Source organism: Amia ocellicauda, chromosome 18 (genome assembly GCF_036373705.1).
Source record: "Amia ocellicauda isolate fAmiCal2 chromosome 18, fAmiCal2.hap1, whole genome shotgun sequence".
Lineage (NCBI taxonomy): Eukaryota > Metazoa > Chordata > Actinopteri > Amiiformes > Amiidae > Amia > Amia ocellicauda.
Window position 1 is genome coordinate 13,392,957 of NC_089867.1, and position 22,007 is coordinate 13,414,963.

Below are 22,007 nucleotides of genomic sequence, written 5' to 3' on the forward strand. Positions count from 1 at the left end.
TGGAGGTGATGGTGTTCCTGAGGTGAATTGTGTAGTGTGAAACTCAGCTCTTAGCTGGCATGTCTTTGGATCATAACTCTACCAGGCCTCTGTTCCTTGGCCTAAGTTAGGATTGCAGAATCAGATGGAATGTGTTATAGAACATATGGTTGTCACTTGGTGGGCAGTTTAGCCAAAAAATAAATGCAGCTCTGGAAAAAATTAAGAGACCACTGCACAATTATCAGTTCCTCTGGTTTTACTATTTAAGGTATGTGTTTGGGTAAAATTAACATTTGTGTTTTATTCTATAAACTACTGACAACATTTCTCCCAAATTCCAAATAAAAATATGAATGGGATGGAATGGCTGCCATACATGTAGAGATGCTGATTTAAGAAAGTTGTCTCTTAATTTTTTCCAGAGCTGTATATTAGGCAGATATAGCAGCTCCTGTAAGTATTTCTAAATCAAAAGCATAAAGATGAATGCTGCTGATTGTAAAATGCAAAGGATTCATACAGTAGCCAAAAACTTGTTAGATACACCTAAGCTGCTTTATTAATGGGGATCAGTTTTTGAAGAATGTGAGAAGCTGGAAACTTCAACTGGTTCTTATGTTCCTCTTCATTATCGGGACTTTGTTGTTTAGTGTTGGTCGGCAGTGCTGGGATACGCTTGCTGCGTGTAATTACATTTTAAAACACCAGAACACTGTAAAAAATAATTTGAAAAGCAGAGGCACATATTATATATTGCATTCCAGCAGGAATTACTCACTGGCCATAGCATCTCTGAAGGTGCTCGCCATTTGTTATTTATGATATGTTTTGAGTTTTCCTTCTCTTTGTGCAGAAGACCTGTAAAACATCTGCCAAGACAGGACGGGGAGAATAAGTGTAATTTGCCAAGACTTTAAAATCGAGTCTCACAAATCAATGTCTGCGTGGAATGCATGAGGGGCTGGTAAAAAAGACAGAGACCTCATTGATTTGTAACGCCTATCGTGGACAGTGAAGAGGCACCATTGTTCTGTTTCATCTATTTGTTTACTAGCATGCCAAGGACTGTTTACCTTGAAGTACAATTTGGAGGCACACACACCCTGAATGAGGCTGCTTTGAAACCTTCTTTTTCATCGCATTTGTGATCTTAATTCTTTTAGATTTGCCTGTACTAGTGTGTAGTTTTTCTTTCCCTTAAATGCACAGTCTATGTGGCCGTGTAGCTATTCTCACTACTCACAAGGTATTCAAATATTAAAGATATTATTCTCACTTAAGGTGTCAGTGTTTTAAATGGTTTGTAACTTCCATGTCTAGCACTGGACGGAGCAGTTTTGTGTACAATAATAGTTTCACATTTATCACCCTCTGGACTCCTCAGAGAATCGTTTGAGATTGTGAGGGTTTACATTACTATCTCAAAGGACTTTCTACCTCACGTTAAACCAGTGGTGGCTTCTCCACCAACTTTTACTCAGGACATTGGTGTTTTTGTCCTTTGAGCTGAGCTTCTTTGCCCTATCTCCACATCTCCTGTTAGGCCATATCATTATCCTTCTGCAAAGCCTTTCTCTTCTGCACTGGCGCCATTTGAGATTTGGAAACTCATTAAAGCACATTCTGATACACGTCCTTTCCTTCCTAGAGACTTCATTAAATGTGATAGCAGGGTATATTTAGACGGGTAGTTGTCCAAGCTGTAAAAGCGGGATTTGAATGTATCACTTTAGGGCTAACAGGTGATGCTGGGCACAGAAACAGTCAGCCTGTGTTCCCTAGACAGAAGGCAAAGAAATGCTTAGTGCTTCATGGCTTTCTATGCTGTCATTCCCAACTTAGCGAGAGTGATATCGCAGCTGTGCAGGTTGAGCTTGAAAACAAACTTCATCTTATTTTACACTGCGAGGTTCAGAATCCTGTTTACGGTCCAATATGACCCCCCCTTTCCCTTTTCTGTTTTCATTTATGCCATGCCAAGAAAATAGATACAATTAAACAAAAAATACAAATTCAATCTGTCTCTCGTTTAATTATACAGTGGCTCCAGTACTTATCTATAAAGAATAAGAGTGGATGCCTTGAAACTCCATACGATGTATAAAATAACACAACAGGCAAATGGAAAGCATTTGGTGACTTCTAAACAGAGTATATTGAGTATAAATAGAGTGTGCTGCTGAGGAGTTGGTTTACAAATACCCCTTAGAGCCACAGCATGTGCGTTTATAATGGCAGACATTTACAGGGTGATATTGAAATGCTTGTGCTCCAGAGTGACATGTTTTGTGTTGTCATTAAAAGTGATTTTAAACATTTAGAGGTGCTAATGAAGCATGGGAGACAACATAGCTGTTCTTTGAGCTTGTGGGGAAGTGTGGGATGACCCGTGTGTCTCACCCCAGCATCCCTCTGGTTGGCATTGAGGTGGGCAGCACTGGAGCCTGGCGCACACTTGCACACCTGCCGACCACATGGGCCTGAACCACTGCACAGCTGTTATCTCAATGAAAACCTCTAGACAAGGATCATGTGTAAGAGTGTAGCGCTCTGGCAGAACGGAGCAGAATGGACTGTTTGTTTTGAAACAACTCCCAACAATGTGAACTCTCCGCAGCAGTGTGCAGTCAGAGGAGTCATCTCTTTATGCAGGAAGTGTGAGAAAGCTTGGTTAGGATTCAATAGGGATAGAAAAAGGAAGCCCGCCAGGAATCGAACTCCTAGGTTTTGCACTCATAGCTTTTGTCAAGCTGGGGTTTTTGCTTTTCGCTCCAATTTGCGCTGTTTCTGAAAGACAAGAGTTGAGAAACTCTGCACCAGAGCAAAGACATATGCAGGTCATCATGTGAAAGTCACAAGGACACGTCATTGTTGTTACACTTTGGCTCAGTTTCCTCATTTGTGTTTACATCCTGTGTTGTTTTCCTTCAGTGAATATCTATTTTGTGTGATTGACACACATGCACAAGTGTATCTCTTCACTTGGAAAGAGGCTTCTGTCAGTTCTCACTGTTGAAGAGGAGGTGATACTTCAGAGCAAAATCGGTGCTCAGCCTATTGACAGTAATTGCAAAATATCTTTTTAAATACACCTTTGCGTATGTTTTAACCATCTGTAATTGAGCTCCAGGTGGGTTAAATACTCAAATAACTAAAGGTGTGAAAACAAAGCAGGCTACTGATCTGTAAGAAATGATATTAAAAAAAAAGTATAAGTAATAATAATTGTGTTTATTTTAGGTGGTCATAAGGCCTCGACTTCTGCCTGGCATTCAGGAGGAGTATATCATGGAATCGTAGTCATAATGAGGTCTTAAGGCAGAGTGTTTTAGGATTGTATGAGAAAAACAGGCATCTAGGCCCAGATGTAATTTGTAATTGTGTGTAACCCTCACACCTGTACTTTCTCATGTTGCAGCTGAAATAATACCATTCTGCTGACATTCCTGTTTGCTTCCTAGAGGTCTCACTCTGGTTCAAGTGATAAGGATATTATACATTCAGGGTCTTCATGTCGGGTGGGAGTTTCTTTTGAAGTAGTATTTGTCAGCTCAGAAAACTCGACTGTTTGTACTTTTCTTATCTCTTAAAACACATGAAAAAGACCAGGCATAGCAGTCATTTAATCAGCCTGACAGGTTACAATTAAGGCGTATTATAATTTACAATACTGTATATGGTAAACACATATTTTTAAATCAGCACATCTCATCTACATAGGTTTTTGTCTGCATTGAAAAGGCAGATATTGTACTGTGAATGGTGCCGTCGACAATTTAAAATGTATCATATATAGTTGTACTTAACTCTGACCTTAGAATCTAAAATACACATATTCATACACAAAAATCTATTTAAATCACTAAGCAAGAGTATGCAAAGTTAAGACTGCAAAAATTGAAAAATGCATGAAATGCCTGCTTCAGCTGACTACATGTCTTGTGAAATAACACCCAGCAATGTGCGATGATACATTTTGTTAGCGGGTTTGTGACATGCTTCAGGAAAGAAATTAACATGGTACTCTAAGGCTGTCAGCAGCTGATAAAGTGTGAGGGCCCAATCATTAGTGTGTCACCGGGAGTGGGGAGGCATGAAGGGACCAGGGGTGCACAATCTTATGACTGGGGTAGGCCAGCATGTGTGTGTGCACTGTTGTGAAAATCTGAATGTGAACCATTTTTTTATCATGTGAATATTAGAAACAATTTAAAACAGTCATTACAAATATTTGTGTGGTTGTCATGGTTTACACCAGAGTAGCATTTCCTCTTGGAATGATCATATATATCTTATTTTTTTGAATAAGTGAATAGTCATAGTGTCTTCTCTCTTTTCAATGTGTTAAACCACATAATGTGTGTGTCCAGCATAGCATCCTGTGAGTTTACTGATAAAACATTCACTTGATTCTGTTAGTCTTGTAAGTACAAACGAAGGACTTTCTGGGACTTTTTGGAAATGTTGAATCAAAGGGGTGTTTGAGTCATACATACAGGAACCTTTAAGCAAAAAGCCTATAAATCATCTAGATTTGCGCTCATTCTTACGTGCTATTCCTTTTTTTCACATTTTATCCATGTTCCTGCACTGAAATAAATAAACAAGAGCATTGTAAATGAAGACATTATTTTCCAAATAATGTGTTTTCCCCAAGGACAGTTCAATAACAAAATTCCAGAAGAGTTGAACTGGTTTATGGTTTTCAAATGCCAGAAAGCAGTCTGGTATTAATTTTGTAATCGCTGGTCATGTAAACTGTACCTGCCATGTGACTCTGGTTTTTAATTTAAAATGTGTTTAATTCTCAGACTTATACAGGAAATGAGAAATGTATTTTATAATCTGTTAACCAAACAAATATTCAGTGTTTCTTCTAGCGTACCACTACTTACTTTGTGTTTATTTGAACAATAATATATATGAAACGTTTCTTAAATATTCACTAATTAAATATGCTTTTGTTCTCATTTAAAAGTGTTTGTTTAAGTGAAAAGGTCTTGAGATGTTAAAGGGAGACACTCAATAAAATCATAATATAACAGAATGTAGAGCATTTTAACCTTCTCTCATACCATTCCCCTGGCAAAGTTAAACATCTGTCAGGAAATAACAAGTCTCCGTACTTACTACTTTCAGCCTCCTTCAAGTCATACCTGGACTATTATCAGACCCAAAAGAATACAAGTATTTGAATATGTGAATCTGTTTCTGAAAAAAACAACAACAGACTTTTTCAATTACTCTGTTGAGGGTACTTGATCTCAAAACCCCTATTCCCCCCTCCTGTTTATTATTTGAAATGAGTCTAAACCTGAACTCAGAGAGACCCCTTACGATAATGTCTTTTTTATTTTTCCAATTATGAACGAAAATACTGTGGAATTTCATTGTATTTCATGGTGTTTGTTTTAATATTTGTGAGCTGAATACATGAATTGTTAATGGGCTTTTATCGTGACAATTATTCTTGACGAAGAGGTTTCTGGAAAATGTGTGTCGCTTCACAGCTGGCTAACCGAGAATAATTTCTTAAAGATGGGGAGTTGCACTTAAATCCCAGAGAGACAGCATGACATTGGGTAAAAACAAAGTGCATGCAAAACAAAGATCATTTTACTTCTTAAAGCACCATCCTAAATTGCAATGATACAATGTGAAATTTAAGTTTATTTTATTGCAAGGGCTGCCCTGGGTTTTTTGTTGTCCAGATGTGGACTTAAAAACGGTTATCAACATGAACAAAGTATCCATATCAGAGGCTTTCCACAGCATTAGTGACCAAAGAGATATCAAGACCAAGGCTTTAGTGAGACATCCTATGCTAATAACTGCAAAGCACAACAAGTCTTAACAAAACACTTAATCTTCATAAGCAATAATGTAAAATATAACCATACTCTTAACTATGCCCCATACAAAACTACCATTGACCACACTGCGTATCCCAGTTGTTTTTTTTTTACATTTTTTTTTCGTGGCAGTTATTGATGACTTTAAAATCAAAGGCAAAAAGTTTCAAGGCAGCTGCAAAAGGTGGGAGCCGCCCAAATGTCTTCAAACATTTTTGTGACGACGATGAGGGATTTAATTATGTCGAGGAAGACGGAGACGTAGAGGTGAACTCCCCGATATCAGAAAAGTCTTAAATGTATCTTAATTATTCTGAAATGTAAACTAGATGATAGCTCTGAAGAAGACAGATAGTGGAATTGTAGTTGTGTACTCAGGAGCTTGGCTGTCTGATTAAATTTTTGATAAGTAATGGGTGATTTAGTTCAGAACTGGAGTTCGAAAACTGGTTTAATCCATTAAAGTAATACGCTGCCCCCAACACTGGACCCCAACGAGAGGAGTGTGCTGAGCTCAACCCACAGCCAGCCACTTCCATACAAGGCTCAGTGTGCTCTAAAATACCTCTTCATGAGCTGAAGTTTGTAATTTAGAGCGAGAGAGAGGGGAAAAAAAGGATTTATCAACTGAAAAGAACAGCACACATTAGCCTCCTCTGTGGAATGCATGTTTGTCCTTGGTGTGACTCTGGCTTTCCTCAGTGGACTTCTGGCAGACCTCGAAACAGCTGGCTTTAGTAACCGCCTGTTGCATGAGAGACGGAGGGTGATATCCAGGACATTGTTCTGGAATTCGGGGAATGAACACCGAAGTGTTCGGCATCAAGGCCATTGCCGACTGGACCGATTCCATGTATTTCGATATATCCTGCAATTTAGATCTGTTTCATAAGATTCGTATAAGATAGAAGCATACTTGTCCTAAGTAAATGTGTGTGTGGGGGGTCCTCATTTCTCAAATGGGGCGCTGACATATATCTCAGTTATGCAGCTTCGCAGGGTGTGGAATTCATGCTTTTCCTGTATAGAAATCAATATCCCTTTTGAGCCTGGTCGCCACAAAACGCGTTGGGAAAGTAAATAAATGTTGAGCTTCCAGTTTCATTAACGGTGATGTTAACCCTTTTCTTTAAAGTCATCTTAGACCTAAAATATATACCACACTCCTTTCCCCTTGATATTGAAAATATATTTGAATACAGCCAGAGAAAAGACACCACCACCTTGACGAGTGAGCACAGAAAATCAAAAAGTTGGGTAACCCCCAATACAAGATCTTTTAATGGCTAATGTAATTTATCATTTATTTCAATGCCATGTCACACTATACATTTTTGTGTATAGCAAAGGGGTTGCTCTGCTTTTATCTGACCAGGTCCTCCCTTTTGACCATTAGTACTGTCTAGTGGTAGTGACGTGAATTGCCCATGGCCAAAGACTTAATTGGTTTGCAGACAGTTTATCCCGTTAAATGGATGACTGTTTATCATATATGGCGGTTGCTTTCTATCCGAATGCTTTGGGTGTAAAGATGCATATCTTTAAAATACATGTTAAAGACATTCCAGTCATTCTCAGTGTTGTTGATGCTGTGTTGTAAATCACATCGATTTGTGGAATCATTCCATCACAGGCATAAGTTAAAGCTTTTAAATATATATAGTGGTAAAAAAAAAGGTGAAGACTTCAGCAAAATGTGAGTATACAAATGTCTAGAAATCATTTAAAATAGTGTTCCATGCAGGGAATTTGTAAAATAAATCCTTATCAACGGGGAACTTAATGGGGACCCTAAGGAGGTATAAGCTGTGAATGTTACTACAGAAGATAGACGAACTTACTATAGAGTTCTGTTGCGAAGAAACAGGATGCAATTTGCTGTAGCATTCTGTTCCGATCTCTGAAAAACTGTCCCATTGAAACTTGATCTACTGTGGGATTAAATCTAAGATATGACCCACCTGCTAATAGAAAACTACAACGCTGCTCAGTCTTGGCTTCATTTTTAGTAAGATGCTGCTTTCTTCTAATCATAAATGTAACCGCTATGATGTACAGGTTTGTAATTTGCTGTTAATGGGAGGGTCAAAGTATAATCAAACCCAAGTGCAGATGTCATGCAACTCGCTATGAGTGGTTGACTAGGAATTTACAGATTTTTGTGTTTTATTTGGTTCTCTGTAGCTACTGCTCTGTCTGTTCTAGCAGTCTTTCCTGCAAAGCAGCATATAATTCACATCATGGGGCCTTCTGGCTTCTAGCCTGGCAAGTCAAACAAAGCATTACAAAACAACTCAACAAGCACACAAAATACAAAATAGTTTGTTACAACAGTTTTTTTATGTCAAATTGTTTTCTCTTTTGTGTGGTAGCCTCACACTTTATTATAAAAGCAACTGCAAATCATTTTTACATCCAAACATCTTGGTGAGACTTAGAATGTTATTATTTTCTGTCTTTTTTTGGGCATATAATATTTGCGTACAAGCCCTGAACTGAAATGAAGGCTGAAGGCTTTTATGTGCTAAGCAGGATAATATTCAAAAGGTGTTTGCCAGCTGACACCCAGATTCCTTGGCCCTCTCTTGCCCCTTTATCAGTCCCAGTTCCCTACTTAACTTTTGGGTTGTGGGCAAAGTGAAATTCATTTCACACGATCATTTTTTTTTTTTTTAAACAGTATATGTAATATATCCACCTATAATTTGTTATGCTGTATTAGCAAAGGCATACATTACATCACTGTTTTCATTCCTCAAGAGTAAACAACAGCTTATCACATTTTTATATTTGTATAACTTATTTTTAATAATGCTGTGAATTCACATCAGAAATATTCTTATTGAGTACAGTGGGTTTTTTTTAATTTATTTTGGCAAACATTGTATCATTGCTGGCCAAACTTGCAATTTATGTCTGAGTTCTAAGCATGCAAAAAGCTCTAAATAATTGTGCAAAAGGCTGCCTACATTTTCCATTGCAGAACCCAAGGACACAGTACTAGAAAATACAGATCTGTGTGTCAGGTTAATGCTTGCTTTCCGGTGGAGTCCAACATTTATATGAAGACTAAATTGAATTGAGCAGTGTCTATGATCGAGGGGGTCCAGAGCCTGTTCGAGGAAACCAGTCTTGGATGCATGTGAAACAGTAATGTCTGTTTGATAATGGACTTGACTGGTTTTTACCTGAACTGTCCTGACACTGTAATCTCTGCTCAATGGGTGTTCAGATTAGTCTTTTGAGAGGCTGCCTATTGACCTGGGTTTAAATGTGATAGGAGGAGCCATTATTGTCTTCATAGCAGTGAAGAAAACAGTCTCCTCCAAACTGGGGAGAAAAATGTATAGAAAAATATTTGGAAAAACTTTCAGAAGTATGGAAACTACAATAATTCCTCACACCCTTAAAAACAACACTATCAATAACATAAGAAAATGTACAAAAGAGAGGAGGCCATTCGACCCATCGTGCTCCTTTGGTGTCCATTAATAAGTCCAGTCTAATTTTAAATGGTCCCAAATTGTTGGCTTCAACCAAATTGCTGGGGAGTTTGTTCCAGATTCTAACAACTCTCTGGTTACTTGTTTTGCAGTATATGTTGAATCCTCCTGAATTACCCCATAAAATGGTACTGATATGTCCAACCTGTCAGCATCAACAAAAATGTATATTTTTGGCAGAACTCAAAATCTCCTGAGTGTTTTCTTTAATGGATTTAACTTCGATACTGAACAAAACAAAAAAACTAAACACCATATTTTTAGAATGTGTGCTAATATTTGGAAGGCTGATCTTCCTTTAAAGTATTTATTTTCATTAGCTCTGAATGAAAACATTCCTGATTGCAAGAGCTGTATCGTCTCAGCAGTTTAGTTTGTGCCAGATCTGGAAATGCAAGCAGAATAGATAGGAAGAGAGTGAGGCAGCTGCGAGATATTTTGAGCCCACTCCAGGGATCAATGCCGAACACTCATTTCCTAATGCACAAGGTCTTTTTTTTTGCAGAAAATGAACCTTGCTAGGGTGCATCTATGCTCATGAGAAAAACTTCCCTTTTCTCAGGAATTAGGTCAACAATTTAAAACAATACATTTGTTAGCATAATATTTGAAAAACAGACCTGACCTCCAGAGACTACAAAGCCTGCAAACGTGTGCAGAGGCATTGCAGCAATTAAGCACAAGTCTTGTCTGACTTGATGCACGCAAAAATGTAGTCTGTAATACTGAGATTTATTTGTGTATTTTCTAAGTTTTCTGTTTTAATGAAACTAAGGTTTAATGTTGTCAGTGCAGGATCTTTAAATAACATAGAAGTCTACTAATGAGTTACTGTTTCATGAATGGGACCTTTTATTTGTAATGGCTGAGCAATACTGAGTCACAAAGAAAGGGTTCCATTCTAAAAACGATAAGATATGCCTGATCTTATTTTGCTTTCGACATTATGGGACTTTGTATATTGTTTTATGACCGCCTCCGTGAAACAAAAAATAATCATGTAGGGATTTCTGTTGATGTTAGGATTAGAATTCCTTGATGTGGAAAAGACACTGTGAGCATGGCACAGAATAAACCACTTTTAAATATGAATGTGCTTGCTACCTATAATATTACATGCTTTGTATATATCCTCTAGCTTTGGGGGCATATGATTTATGGCTGAGATTTTTCAGAGTGGAAGAGAGTAAAAAGAACGTTTGTGATGTTGAAATAAATGAAAATGTACCTTTGCCATTCAAGATTTTGTATAGATAGTCACCAGGATATTTTCTTTATTAATCTTTTATTTGTACAGTATCCTTTTCATTTTAAATTCAGATCCCATGGACCAAACAGGGTCTTATTTAAATTGCGATATAATGTTTTTATGGCATCATTCGAGCTTTCTAGAGAGTTAGGTTGTTGTAATGTTGGAAGCAACATGTGTGGATGAGGAACACAAACCAGACAGAATGAAAGCTAACAAATTGCTTCTGTCTCCTTCCCTGTTTTAATATATTTCTCAAGACTTTATATATTTTTTCTCTCTCTCTTTTCACAATGATTCTCAGCAATAGTTGAATTAATACAATATTATATATATATTCTTTTTAAACATGACACATGGCACAGATCACAAGTTGCGCATTTTGATGTCAAGATTCGTGATGGAAATATGGCAGTGTGTCTTGGCACGTGCACCAAAGTTGTCTCAGAACTGCATTTCTATTATGTACTAAATGGTAAAGCATGATTTTCATAAGGCATCCATGTGTTGTTTGAAATGCTCCGGTGCTGTCTGTGTGCAGCTTGTTTTCCACAATACAGGCTCTGACAGTAAAGCGCTCCTCAGCCAGCTTGAGCACCAGGACTGTCAGGGTCATGGTGGTGCTGCTGTGGTCTTGCCCCACAGTTGTTTAGCAGAACTGCTACCATATGCAAATCCACTTTCCCTCGATCGGGAACCTCAAAGAACAAACTTTGAAATCTCCATACTACACACAGCGCATCCAGATCTGTAGTCTACACTGTCCTCAAGAACTTTTCACATTGGCTCTGATTTTACAAGGTTGGTACAGGGGGGGAAAATAGTATTTGATCCCCTGCTGATTTTGTACGTTTGCCCACTGACAAAGAAATGATCAGTCTATAATTTTAATGGTAGGTGTATTTTAACAGTGAGAGACAGAATAACAACAAAAAAATCCAGAAAAACGCATTTCAAAAAAGTTATACATTGATTTGCATGTTAATGAGGGAAATAAGTATTTGACCCCTTCGACTTAGTACTTGGTGGCAAAACCCTTGTTAGCAATCACAGAGGTCAGACGTTTCTTGTAGTTGGCCACCAGGTTTGCACACATCTCAGGAGGGATTTTGTCCCACTCCTCTTTGCAGATCCTCTCCAAGTCATTAAGGTTTCGAGGCTGACGTTTGGCAACTCGAACCTTCAGTTCCCTCCACAGATTTTCTATGGGATTAAGGTCTGGAGAGGGGCTAGGCCACTCCAGGACCTTAATGTGCTTCTTCTTGAGCCACTCCTTTGTTGCCTTGGCTGTGTGTTTTGGGTCATTGTCATGCTGGAATACCCATCCACGACCCATTTTCAATGCCCTGGCTGAGGGAAGGAGGTTCTCACCCAAGATTTGATGGTACATGGCCCCGTCCATCATCCCTTTGATGCGGTGCAGTTGTCCTGTCCCCTTAGCAGAAAAACACCCCCAAAGCATAAGGTTTCCACCTCCATGTTTGACGGTGGGGATGGTGTTCTTGGGGTCATTCCTCTTCCTCCAAACATGGCGAGTTGAGTTGATGCCAAAGAGCTCGATTTTGGTCTCATCTGACCACAACACTTTCACCCAGTTCTCCTCTGAATCATTCAGATGTTGGCAAACTTCAGACGGGCCTGTACATGTGCTTTCTTGAGCAGGGGGACCTTGCAGGCACTGCAGGATTTCAGTCCTTCACGGCGTAGTGTGTTACCAATTGTTTTCTTGGTGACTATGGTCCCAGCTGCCTTGAGATCATGAACAAGATCCTCCCGTGTAGTTCTGGGCTGATTCCTCACCGTTCTCATGATCATTGAAACTCCACGAGGTGAGATCTTGCATGGAGCCCCAGACCGAGGGAGACTGACAGTTATTTTGTGTTTCTTCCATTTGCGAATAATCGCACCAACTGTTGTCACCTTCTCACCAAGCTGCTTGGCGATGGTCTTGTAGCCCATTCCAGCCTTGTGTAGGTCTACAATCTTGTCCCTGACATCCTTGGACAGCTCTTTGGTCTTGGCCATGGTGGAGAGTTTGGAATCTGATTGATTGATTGCTTCTGTGGACAGGTGTCTTTTATACAGGTATCGAGCTAAGATTAGAAGCACTCTCTTAAAGGGGAGCCAGAAATCTTGCTGATTGATAGGGGATCAAATACTTATTTCCCTCATTAACATGCAAATCAATTTATAACTTTTTTGAAATGCGTTTTTCTGGATTTTTTTGCTGTTATTCTGTCTCTCACTGTTAAAATACACCTACCATTAAAATTATAGACTGATCATTTCTTTGTCAGTGGGCAAATGTACAAAATCAGCAGGGGATCAAATACTTTTTTCCCTCACTGTAAATCTACTCACAACATTAGGGAAGTACAGGTATTTATAGGAATCACTGTAACACATTTACAGCTTCTTTACTCACATTAAATGTTTGCAGAACTGCCCATAAATGCTGACTATCTAGGGCTGCTGGTCTTACTCATCATTCAATCTTTTACCAATTTTGGAAAATCAGCCCCAATCCTGTTGCTTTACATTGCTGTTCTGCCTGCTGTCCTGTGCCACCCCTCCAGTGTTGGCAGTAGAGTTTCACTGGAAGAGACAGGGGGGAAATGATTGAGTGGATTGCTGTGTGGATTATACTGCATGGTGGCAGGTGGTGCAGCCATTCGCACCCGTGCTACAGGACCAGGCATCTGACGATAATTCCTTACTCTCACTCTCGCTGAGTGATTTAATGGAGATCTCTAGATGATGTCATTCCCCTTGCCCTCCGAGTCCATCTACGTGGACTGCCTTTGACCAAGATCTCCCGCATCGCTTGTTTGTATGCTCAAGTAGATGTGCAGACAAAACAAGAAACAGAAGAAGAATGACAGCTGTGGATAGTAACTGCTACTGAAAGCCAATGTGTGAATATTAAATATTCCGCTTTGGAACCCACAGGGAGAATGTAAGACCTTCCTTTTTAGCCAGCAAGCTGTTCCTATTCATTAGAGCTCCTGTTTCAAAGTGAATGCTTCTACCCACATATAGGAGTGGGAGAATTATTTTCAATACAGTTGGGATCCGCGCATTAATCTGCCATTGGAAGAAATCCTGTCTTTTGTCTTTGTTTTGGAAACCCAGTCTAGAATGAAGAGCCACAATTGTGATATATGTGTGACCCCTGTTTTGTGCAAACAATATACATCACTTTTTCTGATATAAATCGCTCTCTCATGGGTTATTTATAGTCAATTTTGTTGTTCTAGTTTTGTTTTGAAAGAGCTATGATTTGGAACAAAATCAAGACACCCAAAAAGAGTCCGTCACATCGCTGTTCTGTGAGTTCCACAACTAATTACTTCACGTGACCCGGACTCGTAAATTGACTGTCTTCTCCTGTCAGCGGATTGTGAAGTGCAGTTTTACCGTAATGCACACTGGAGCTTGCGTGAAGTATAAAGCAGTCTAAGTAAACATATACTGCATTAAATTTAATTCCTCCTTCTACTATATTACAAAAAGGACGTGTGTCATTTATGATGAGTAGCTTAGGCAGATTGTGCTTCCACTTTCCCCGGAGCAGAGATCGGAGCTTCAAAGTGCACCGGAGTAAGCAGATACAGCTGGTGCCACCATTCCACTCGCAGTTTCAAGAAGTGTCTGTGGTAAACAGGGAGGAGCACAGGCTAGTAATGCACCTTAATGTATTCAAAGCATTTCCACCAAGGGCCTTGCAGGGGACAGAGCAGGGCAGTTATGAGGCTGGACAAAAATAATGTACTTTGCGCAGGAATGGGTAGGCTGATGGTACAGTTTCGGGTTACATTTTTATGGGGTCTTTTGAACGTTTTATGAGGGACCACAGAAAAACTCTAAAAGTATCACAAGTGGGCTTAACAAGTGTGGCCAGTGTGGCTTGCAGGAAAGTGCTTCCCTAGACGCAGTGTGACAGGTGAAATTTTACAGCAAGACAATAAAAATATGGACATGCATCTCTGGGAACAGGCTTTCACAGCATGCCTCACTGGAGAATTTGGTCTGTTGTATTTTGTACTGAATTATACAAGTGCCAGATGTTTTATTGTGAGATGGGCACCTATGTTCCCAGAAGGATATCTCATCATGTATATTTTTTATAATAATAATATTGATATTAATAACAACAACAATACTACTACTTCAACTTCTTCAACAAGAATATTTAAAGCAATCTGTTCATAGTGAAACTAAGAGGTACTTGGCACATCTGAACCCTTATAACATTGGCTGCAGTTGAGTGAATCCAGGCCTAGGACCTTGACAGCACTTTGCATGGCTGTTGGTTTTATCACATAGAAGCCTATCTGTTATTCTGTGGGGCAGTTCAATATTATTGCTGTTGATTCTACGTGCTGCAGCGAGTCGATGAGTTGACGAAGAGAACTTAATTTGGTTAACACAACCAGGTATATGGAGTGTAGTGGTGTGTTTTAATCTGAGTCTTGGGATTAATCCCAGTTTAATCTGATTTAATCTGCTGATTTGAATAAACGGTTTTTGAATTGTGTGTGCTCTTGTGCTCACGTCAAACATCAGGGCACGACACTTTTTATGGCATATACTTAAATTCTGTTAGTACCTGTATTGTTTTATTTGATGCGTCTTCTAATATTTCCTCAGTGCTGATTATTTAAATAAATAAATAATCACATACATACAGAAACCGTGTTAAATGCAAGTACAGAAATACAATAAAGTAATACCAAGCACTTCACCCTCTGTTCCATGGAAAGGTTATTAAATTCCCTTGTGTGATGATGTAAGACTGTACGTGCTCCGAAAACAATTGTATATACTTTTGGTTACAATATTTCGGGGGTGGGGAAATATTAGAGTGATTTTGTGATGCAGAAAACACACAAACTCACATCCACATCCTACTTCTGCTCCTCTTCAGACATTAGGAACTCTTGAGTCGATACCAAATTATACATGGCCCTCCAGCGTAACAACCCCGGCGTGCCTCGAACCAGAAACGCTTCTATAATGTCCTGTCCTTGCTTTTTGTTTTCTGTTCTACTTCCCTTCTCTGTCGGTCTTCCTCCCTGTTCACTTCCTTCCCTGAGAGCCCATATTAGTTCCATATGTAGTGATCCCTTTTTATTAGTGATGTGCTCCCCTTCAATGAAAGCCTCTTGCAGCTTCGCGGAGGGCGTCTTAACAGGCACAGAAGTGGTCCTGTATCACAGCAATAATACCCTCCGCTGGGAATCCGCTGTGGTTCTCTGACTGGGTTTTTTTCTGCCTCACATATGTTAACGATATCTACAACTATTTGAAAGCAGGAAATATGGTATTCGCTTCTCTAACCTCAGCGAGCAGGGGGAATTATATCCCAGACATCACTCCTGACTCCATCAACTTATTGTCTCTTCTGCCGGCTCAATTATGGCAAAAGATGGCCTCCAATTGAGGATCACTTGGAAGTCATGCTAGTCATTGTTCCTGTTTTGTATGAAATACTTATTTGAATTGCCTCTTGAATCGCCTACTTGAATTTTATTTGTTGTTTGTTAATGTGTTTGATTTAAAACTGAAGTAACGTTTTATACTGTAACAGTCCTGTGATTAAGTCTTGGAAAGATTGTCATGTTGAGTAACTCTGCCGTTTTGGCTGTGTCTCAGTAGGAATTTCTGCACAAGCTTACACACAGATTGATGAATTGCAGTGTTTTATGGAGACTGTCAGCAGGGTGCTGTAAAGGGCATTGCCCAAATGTCCAAGATATGTAGAATGTCCCCAGAGATGTGATTAGCTGATTTAACACAGTGCTCTAATGCCCAATAAACACATGTGTGCTAGGTGAGACGTACTTCACGGGTTTAGTAAATTACTGTAGCTCAGTGATTATGTTAGTGAGGGCTGTGAATGTTCATGGAGCCAGTCATCTCAGCTCTCTTCTAAAAAGGAATCCAGAATATTGACATCATTGTAACTGTAGTCCAAGTTATTGTTTCCAATCAAAATCAATGTAGTTTACAGCTTTCATGACGAATGCTTATATTTATATCTACAGTTCATTGCTTCTTGGAGCAGATTAGGTTAATCGAGGACAGGCATAATTGCATCATTTTCTTTCTTCAAGGAGCATAGCACCAGATTTGAGCTCCACTTATCGTCTGGGACCCTGCTATATAAACATGGGCTCTCCATCAAAGCTATATGTTTAGTCTCTGTTATTAAGGAGATATACAAAATTGGAACCGTTTCCGCTTAATTCAGGGATTACTTATGATTTGGGTCTCTGGATATGTTAAACCTATAATGGAACAACTCTAGAAAGAAAGAAATTCTCAGAGTGGAGCCGTGACTTGTACTAAAGTCAAGTCCTTCTTGTGCCATCTGCAATAAAAAATCCCACTTTAAGCAGAAACATGCATGTATTTACAAAATTGCAAGACATTGCAGTCGTAGCCTTTGAAATGTGATTTAGTAAAGGGGATATTGTACATGTACACATTGTAGTTATGGAAAAATAAAAACATTGTTTTGGAAATTTCCTTAGTTCTCCATTCCCTGGACTGACCATAGGCTAGTGCCAGGCCAAAATAGGTCTGTGATTCCCACAAAATAAAGAAAGAAAAAACAAATTAACGATAAGACTGGACAAGACTGGTTTACACTAGTTAGCAACTTCAATTGGAATCAATGCGCTACTGCTGTGGAGACAGTAATTTGTCCGTGTTATGTACTTGGCCTTTACATGTACTTTATTGGCGCTGCTGGGCTTCCTGTATCTCTGTGAGGTATGTAGAGTGGAGCCATGGGGCTCCATACTGCAAGCTCAATTAAAAGTTACAGGCAATCAACACTGGCTAGCCCAGACTCAACTGGAGCCCCGGGACATGAAACGCTCCAAAAATATAGGAGACAAATGCTATATGTGCAGAAGAGGAGAGTAAAACCAGGGCAGGGGGTGGTGGTAAATATGAATAAACGACCTATAAAAAGAGCCTGATCCAGGGGCTTACCAATGCCTTGAATCTACATGTCTTGCTTCACAGGATGCAATTCATTACATACATTTCCCTCTGTGACTCTACTCAAGGGGGAAAAGCACAAGGCCATTGTGTCCAAAGAGAGTTAAACACTCTATTTGTGTTTCTAGAATATGAAGCATGGTTCTGCTGTGTTTTGTCTCCATAGCTGTTGGTTTTTCTTCCTTGACTGTAGCAGTATACAAAAAAGTATGTGATATACAGGCAACCTGACAAGCGATTAAGCATTGGAGAGTTTAATAATTGAACACACATTATTTACGACCTTCACACAGTGTAGCTTGACTAACCACTGAGCTCATATATACAAAGTTTGCAGCTTAATATGTCATCAGGCACCTCCTCTTACATGTCCATCAAACATTCTCGTGGGTTATTCATGTGTATCCCGTTTTGCCACTTGCGCTTAGATCATTTAATTATGTCATAAATTGAGTATGAAATTAAGTTTTCTGGCTTATAGCTGGGATGTCATACAGTACTAAGAGCAGCAAGTGAAAATTAAATGCATGTAATATGAAGTTTTAAAGGCATGCCTCAGGTATGGCAAGTATGGAAGTGCTGGCTAATTCAGTCTTCAGAATATCCCTCTTAATAAGACTGGTATTGTGAATGATATAATTTCCATTGTGTGTCCAACCAGTCGCTGACACATGTCATTGTATTATATCTATATCTCCTTGTGCCCCATTTAACCTCTACAGGGGTGAGATGACCTAACTTGTTTGACCGTGTTCTCACATATTTGAAACATGAGATTCGTTTTTTTATCAATACACAATCAGCCACATTCACAAAGCCCAAACCCCACTTATTCTCCTACACATTCCTGGTCAATTGAATAGATTTACTAAATTAAATTGTAGTAGAATTACACCCATACTCTTATACTCACCATCCTGGCATATTTTTGTTAAGCTGAGGAAGGAGAAGGGTGGACACCGGAAAACTGTCAGGGATAATACGGGAAAAAGAAACAGAGGTACTGAAACAGAAACAGAGAGAGTGAGAGAATGAATATTTTGCCACCGGAAAAGGACAGTAAAGGGTACCTGTTTATATAGAGGGCTTGGGCATAGAGTTGGCATTTTAACACAATGTAATGAGATGGGAATCTGACAATTCACCGGGATGCAGGATTGATCTCCTGGTGTGTGTTTCCTGCTGTAATAACAGCGAAGAATGCAACCAGCACCCCAGGGCCAAATTCATCAACAGAACTGTATAGTGTTAATTGACAGGAGGAATAAAAAGGAGTCTGTTCTTTTGCACCCCCCCATAACTGTCTTATGAAGACTGCTGATTTTATTTTTTGGTTACTGTTTCCTAAGTCGGTGCCAAAGGAAACACTTCTCTTATAGAATTTTATTGCCACTCTGAGACAGTGCGCTCTGTGCTGGGGATTCCTTGATCCTGAATCACTAAGTATTTGTACTTATGGTAAGCTGATGCAGCAGGGATCACACCCCGTTAAGGGCTCCAGCATTATCAAAGACAGATTGTGGGAGCACACTGAATTCTGCCGAGTCAACACTGGGGTGTAGAGCGAGCAATTACCCGAGAGGAGAGGGGAGGTGTGTTGTGTCAGAATGTAACAACTTAATTGCCACACTGCGGTGCCTTTAACAGAAGGTAGAAGGATTTTGTTTACACTAAAGCAGTGTTTCGCAACCTTTTCAAGCCTAAGTCACCTCTACTTAACATAATTTTGTACGGCATTCCACAGGCCGCCCAACTCCATTATGAACTTTAAAACTCAGGTTACAGTCGTGGGTTAGTGTAAATGTAGGCTTTTGGTAAAGTTAAGGTTGCTTTCCTACTGAATGCTAAATTAGCTGTAGATTTGGATGGGTCTAGCTTGAAATTTTGGTGTTTGCTAGGGTCAGGGTTCAGTCTGCTGTAGGTAAACTGCTGAAATACAACAGATTATTGTACAATGTCTATAATGTATGCACTGCAAACAGTATTGCAGTTCATACAAAATATTAATATTATTTAATCAATTGCCATATCTGTAACTGAACATTTGCACGTTCCTTGAAAAAAATGAGAACCAAAAAGACTTAGATTACATTTGAATTAGGAATACTTAATTATGTGTTTATGTTTACAGTCTGTGAAATTAAGATTTTGATTTTGAAGTACACCAATCTTTGATTAAATTCTGTCAGAATCTTCTATGAATCTACAGTCACAAAGTAAATAATCAAGGCATGCATTTACATCAGTACCAATAACAGAGCACATTTAGCAAAATCCAGTATGATTACAAAGCAGCCCATCATACGATGACATCTAAAGAAGGCAGTGCAATGCATAACATTTTTAACATGCTAGATTTCGACTGGAAGATTAGACCTTCAACTCAATGCTTCGTCATAAGTGAAGGAGGTTCTTGAGTGTAATATAATTTTAATTTAATGGAAACTTGGAAAAACATGGTTCTGGATGCATAATGCTGGTGTTTAAAATTACTCTGCACAATCTTCCTCCCATGAAATCGTTGTCGCCCCATAGTTTGTAATATTAATGCAAGCGCTCTGTGTGTCTTTGCAGAAAGAAGTGAAAGACGTGTTCTCTCCCATCGTGTTTGAAGCTGCCTACAGCCTGGGACCACATGTGATTGAGAACAAGGACGAGAAGGACAAGGAGCTGCCGCCACTGATGCCAGTCCTGCGCTGGAAGAAAGGGGACAAGATTGCTCAGAGGAATCAGGTCAGACAGAGTGCATTGTCCCAAAAAGAGAAATGTGCTTTCCTATCACTTTTCTCAATGGTCATAGGCTTTGACTGATTTACCTCTTCAAGAGAGGACTCTAAAAATTGATTCCTGCAGCTATCATATAAAATATGTTTCAGGAAGTAAAACAGCTTGCATTTTCAACTGCATTAAAATCCATTAGTGTGATGATTGCACAGAAGCAGCCATGGACTATTGCCTTTTTATTAGTATTGTGTATGGATTATCGCTCCTTGTAGTGTTGCTTGCTGCTGTTTATGTCTGTATCTGTGTGGTTTCGTAACATAGAGCTACTGTGTGGTCTTCTGGTTTGCAGTGGCGTGGGAATGATAAATTGATTGGGTTTTTTTGGAGAGAGAGTTGAAATGATACAAGAGATGTCAGAGCAGGACTTTACATTTGGGAAATCAAGCAGGATTTAAAAATAAATATTATAAGAAATGTAAATGTTCAACAGAACCAAAGCATGGTTAAATAATATCAATATTTGCAATATGGTTTTTGTTTATTTCATTATTTTGCAAGTTCAGATACTGTGTGGATTTGTTACCAAACAGAACTCTGAACTCTAACTAACAGTGGTACATATAAATTACCATGAATCGAAATGCATCTATTGTATTCATTTATACAGTCATTTTGTAATAGATAAATTGGCATACAATAGAATCACTTTGTAAACAGATGCACTGGTCTTAATAAACTCTTCCAGCATGGTTCTTCCTCAGCCTGCAGTTTGGAGACACTGTTTTCAAATGTCTTCCAGATGCTCTTAGATCCCTGTAGCTAAAAGACTCCGTATTCTGTTTATACTGGAAGGGATGGGGTGCTTCAGGTTTCATTGTCAGTGATGCAGGCCTCAGGTTTGCCTGGTAATAATACAGCTACAACATCATGCCCTAAACCCCAGGAATCTGCACAGTTTAAGAGGAGCAGAGATCACCTTGAGAAAACTAATGTCAGGGCCCTGGGAAGTCTGTGTTTTATGGAATTTTGAGATTTCCATGGATTATATCCATATGGACACCCCAATCGTGCATGTAAGTTGTGTTTCTTCGGTTTGACGTGCTGAAATAGACGTTAAAGATGTTAGACAGTGTTAGGTGGAGGAGAGTGCAAGGTTGTATTCTGTAGGTTTAGTGAAATTAATCAGTTATTTTTCACTGTCTGTTTTACTTCCCTTTGAATGTGCTACTGTTTTTTATTTCTGGTATGGAAGCTTTGCAGCTGATATTCTTGGCTTTAGAAACTTTTGAGTGGTTTTATACCCCAACCTAAGCAATATTTTTAGGACAGGTTGCCCCAGCTAGGTCAGCCATTGAGTCGAGTACGGGCTGTACCACCAAAACTGAATCCATTGTAATAGGATAATGAATGTATGACTCAAAATCTTGCAATAGTTTATTTTAATTTAAGTCACTTTTTGCTACCATAGGCATAGTTAAACTGTGCATCAGGTTTACCAAGAAGGGCTGTGTCAGGATCTTTTTTTAATGGAATTTGTCAGCATTCAAAGTCATTGCAACCTGTTTAATAAATCAAATGTTATATCCACAATAAAGTGCATGAACAGAGATATGAGAAGAAGAAAAAAAGATGGATGACAATACCACCAACCAAAGTGGGCGGCTGTACAATGAATAATGTTTGGGA

At 39.1% G+C, this 22,007-nt stretch overlaps 1 protein-coding gene across 1 annotated transcript in view; it reads left to right on the top strand.

Annotated features, from left to right (window-relative positions):
• The window catches only part of itga9 (integrin, alpha 9), a 94,033-nt gene that overhangs the window by 35,423 nt on the left and 36,603 nt on the right, over nt 1–22,007 (top strand). The window contains exon 16 of the mRNA XM_066690522.1: nt 20,172–20,330. Within this exon, the coding sequence (XP_066546619.1) occupies nt 20,172–20,330 (159 nt within the window). The remainder of the gene's footprint in view (nt 1–20,171; nt 20,331–22,007) is intronic.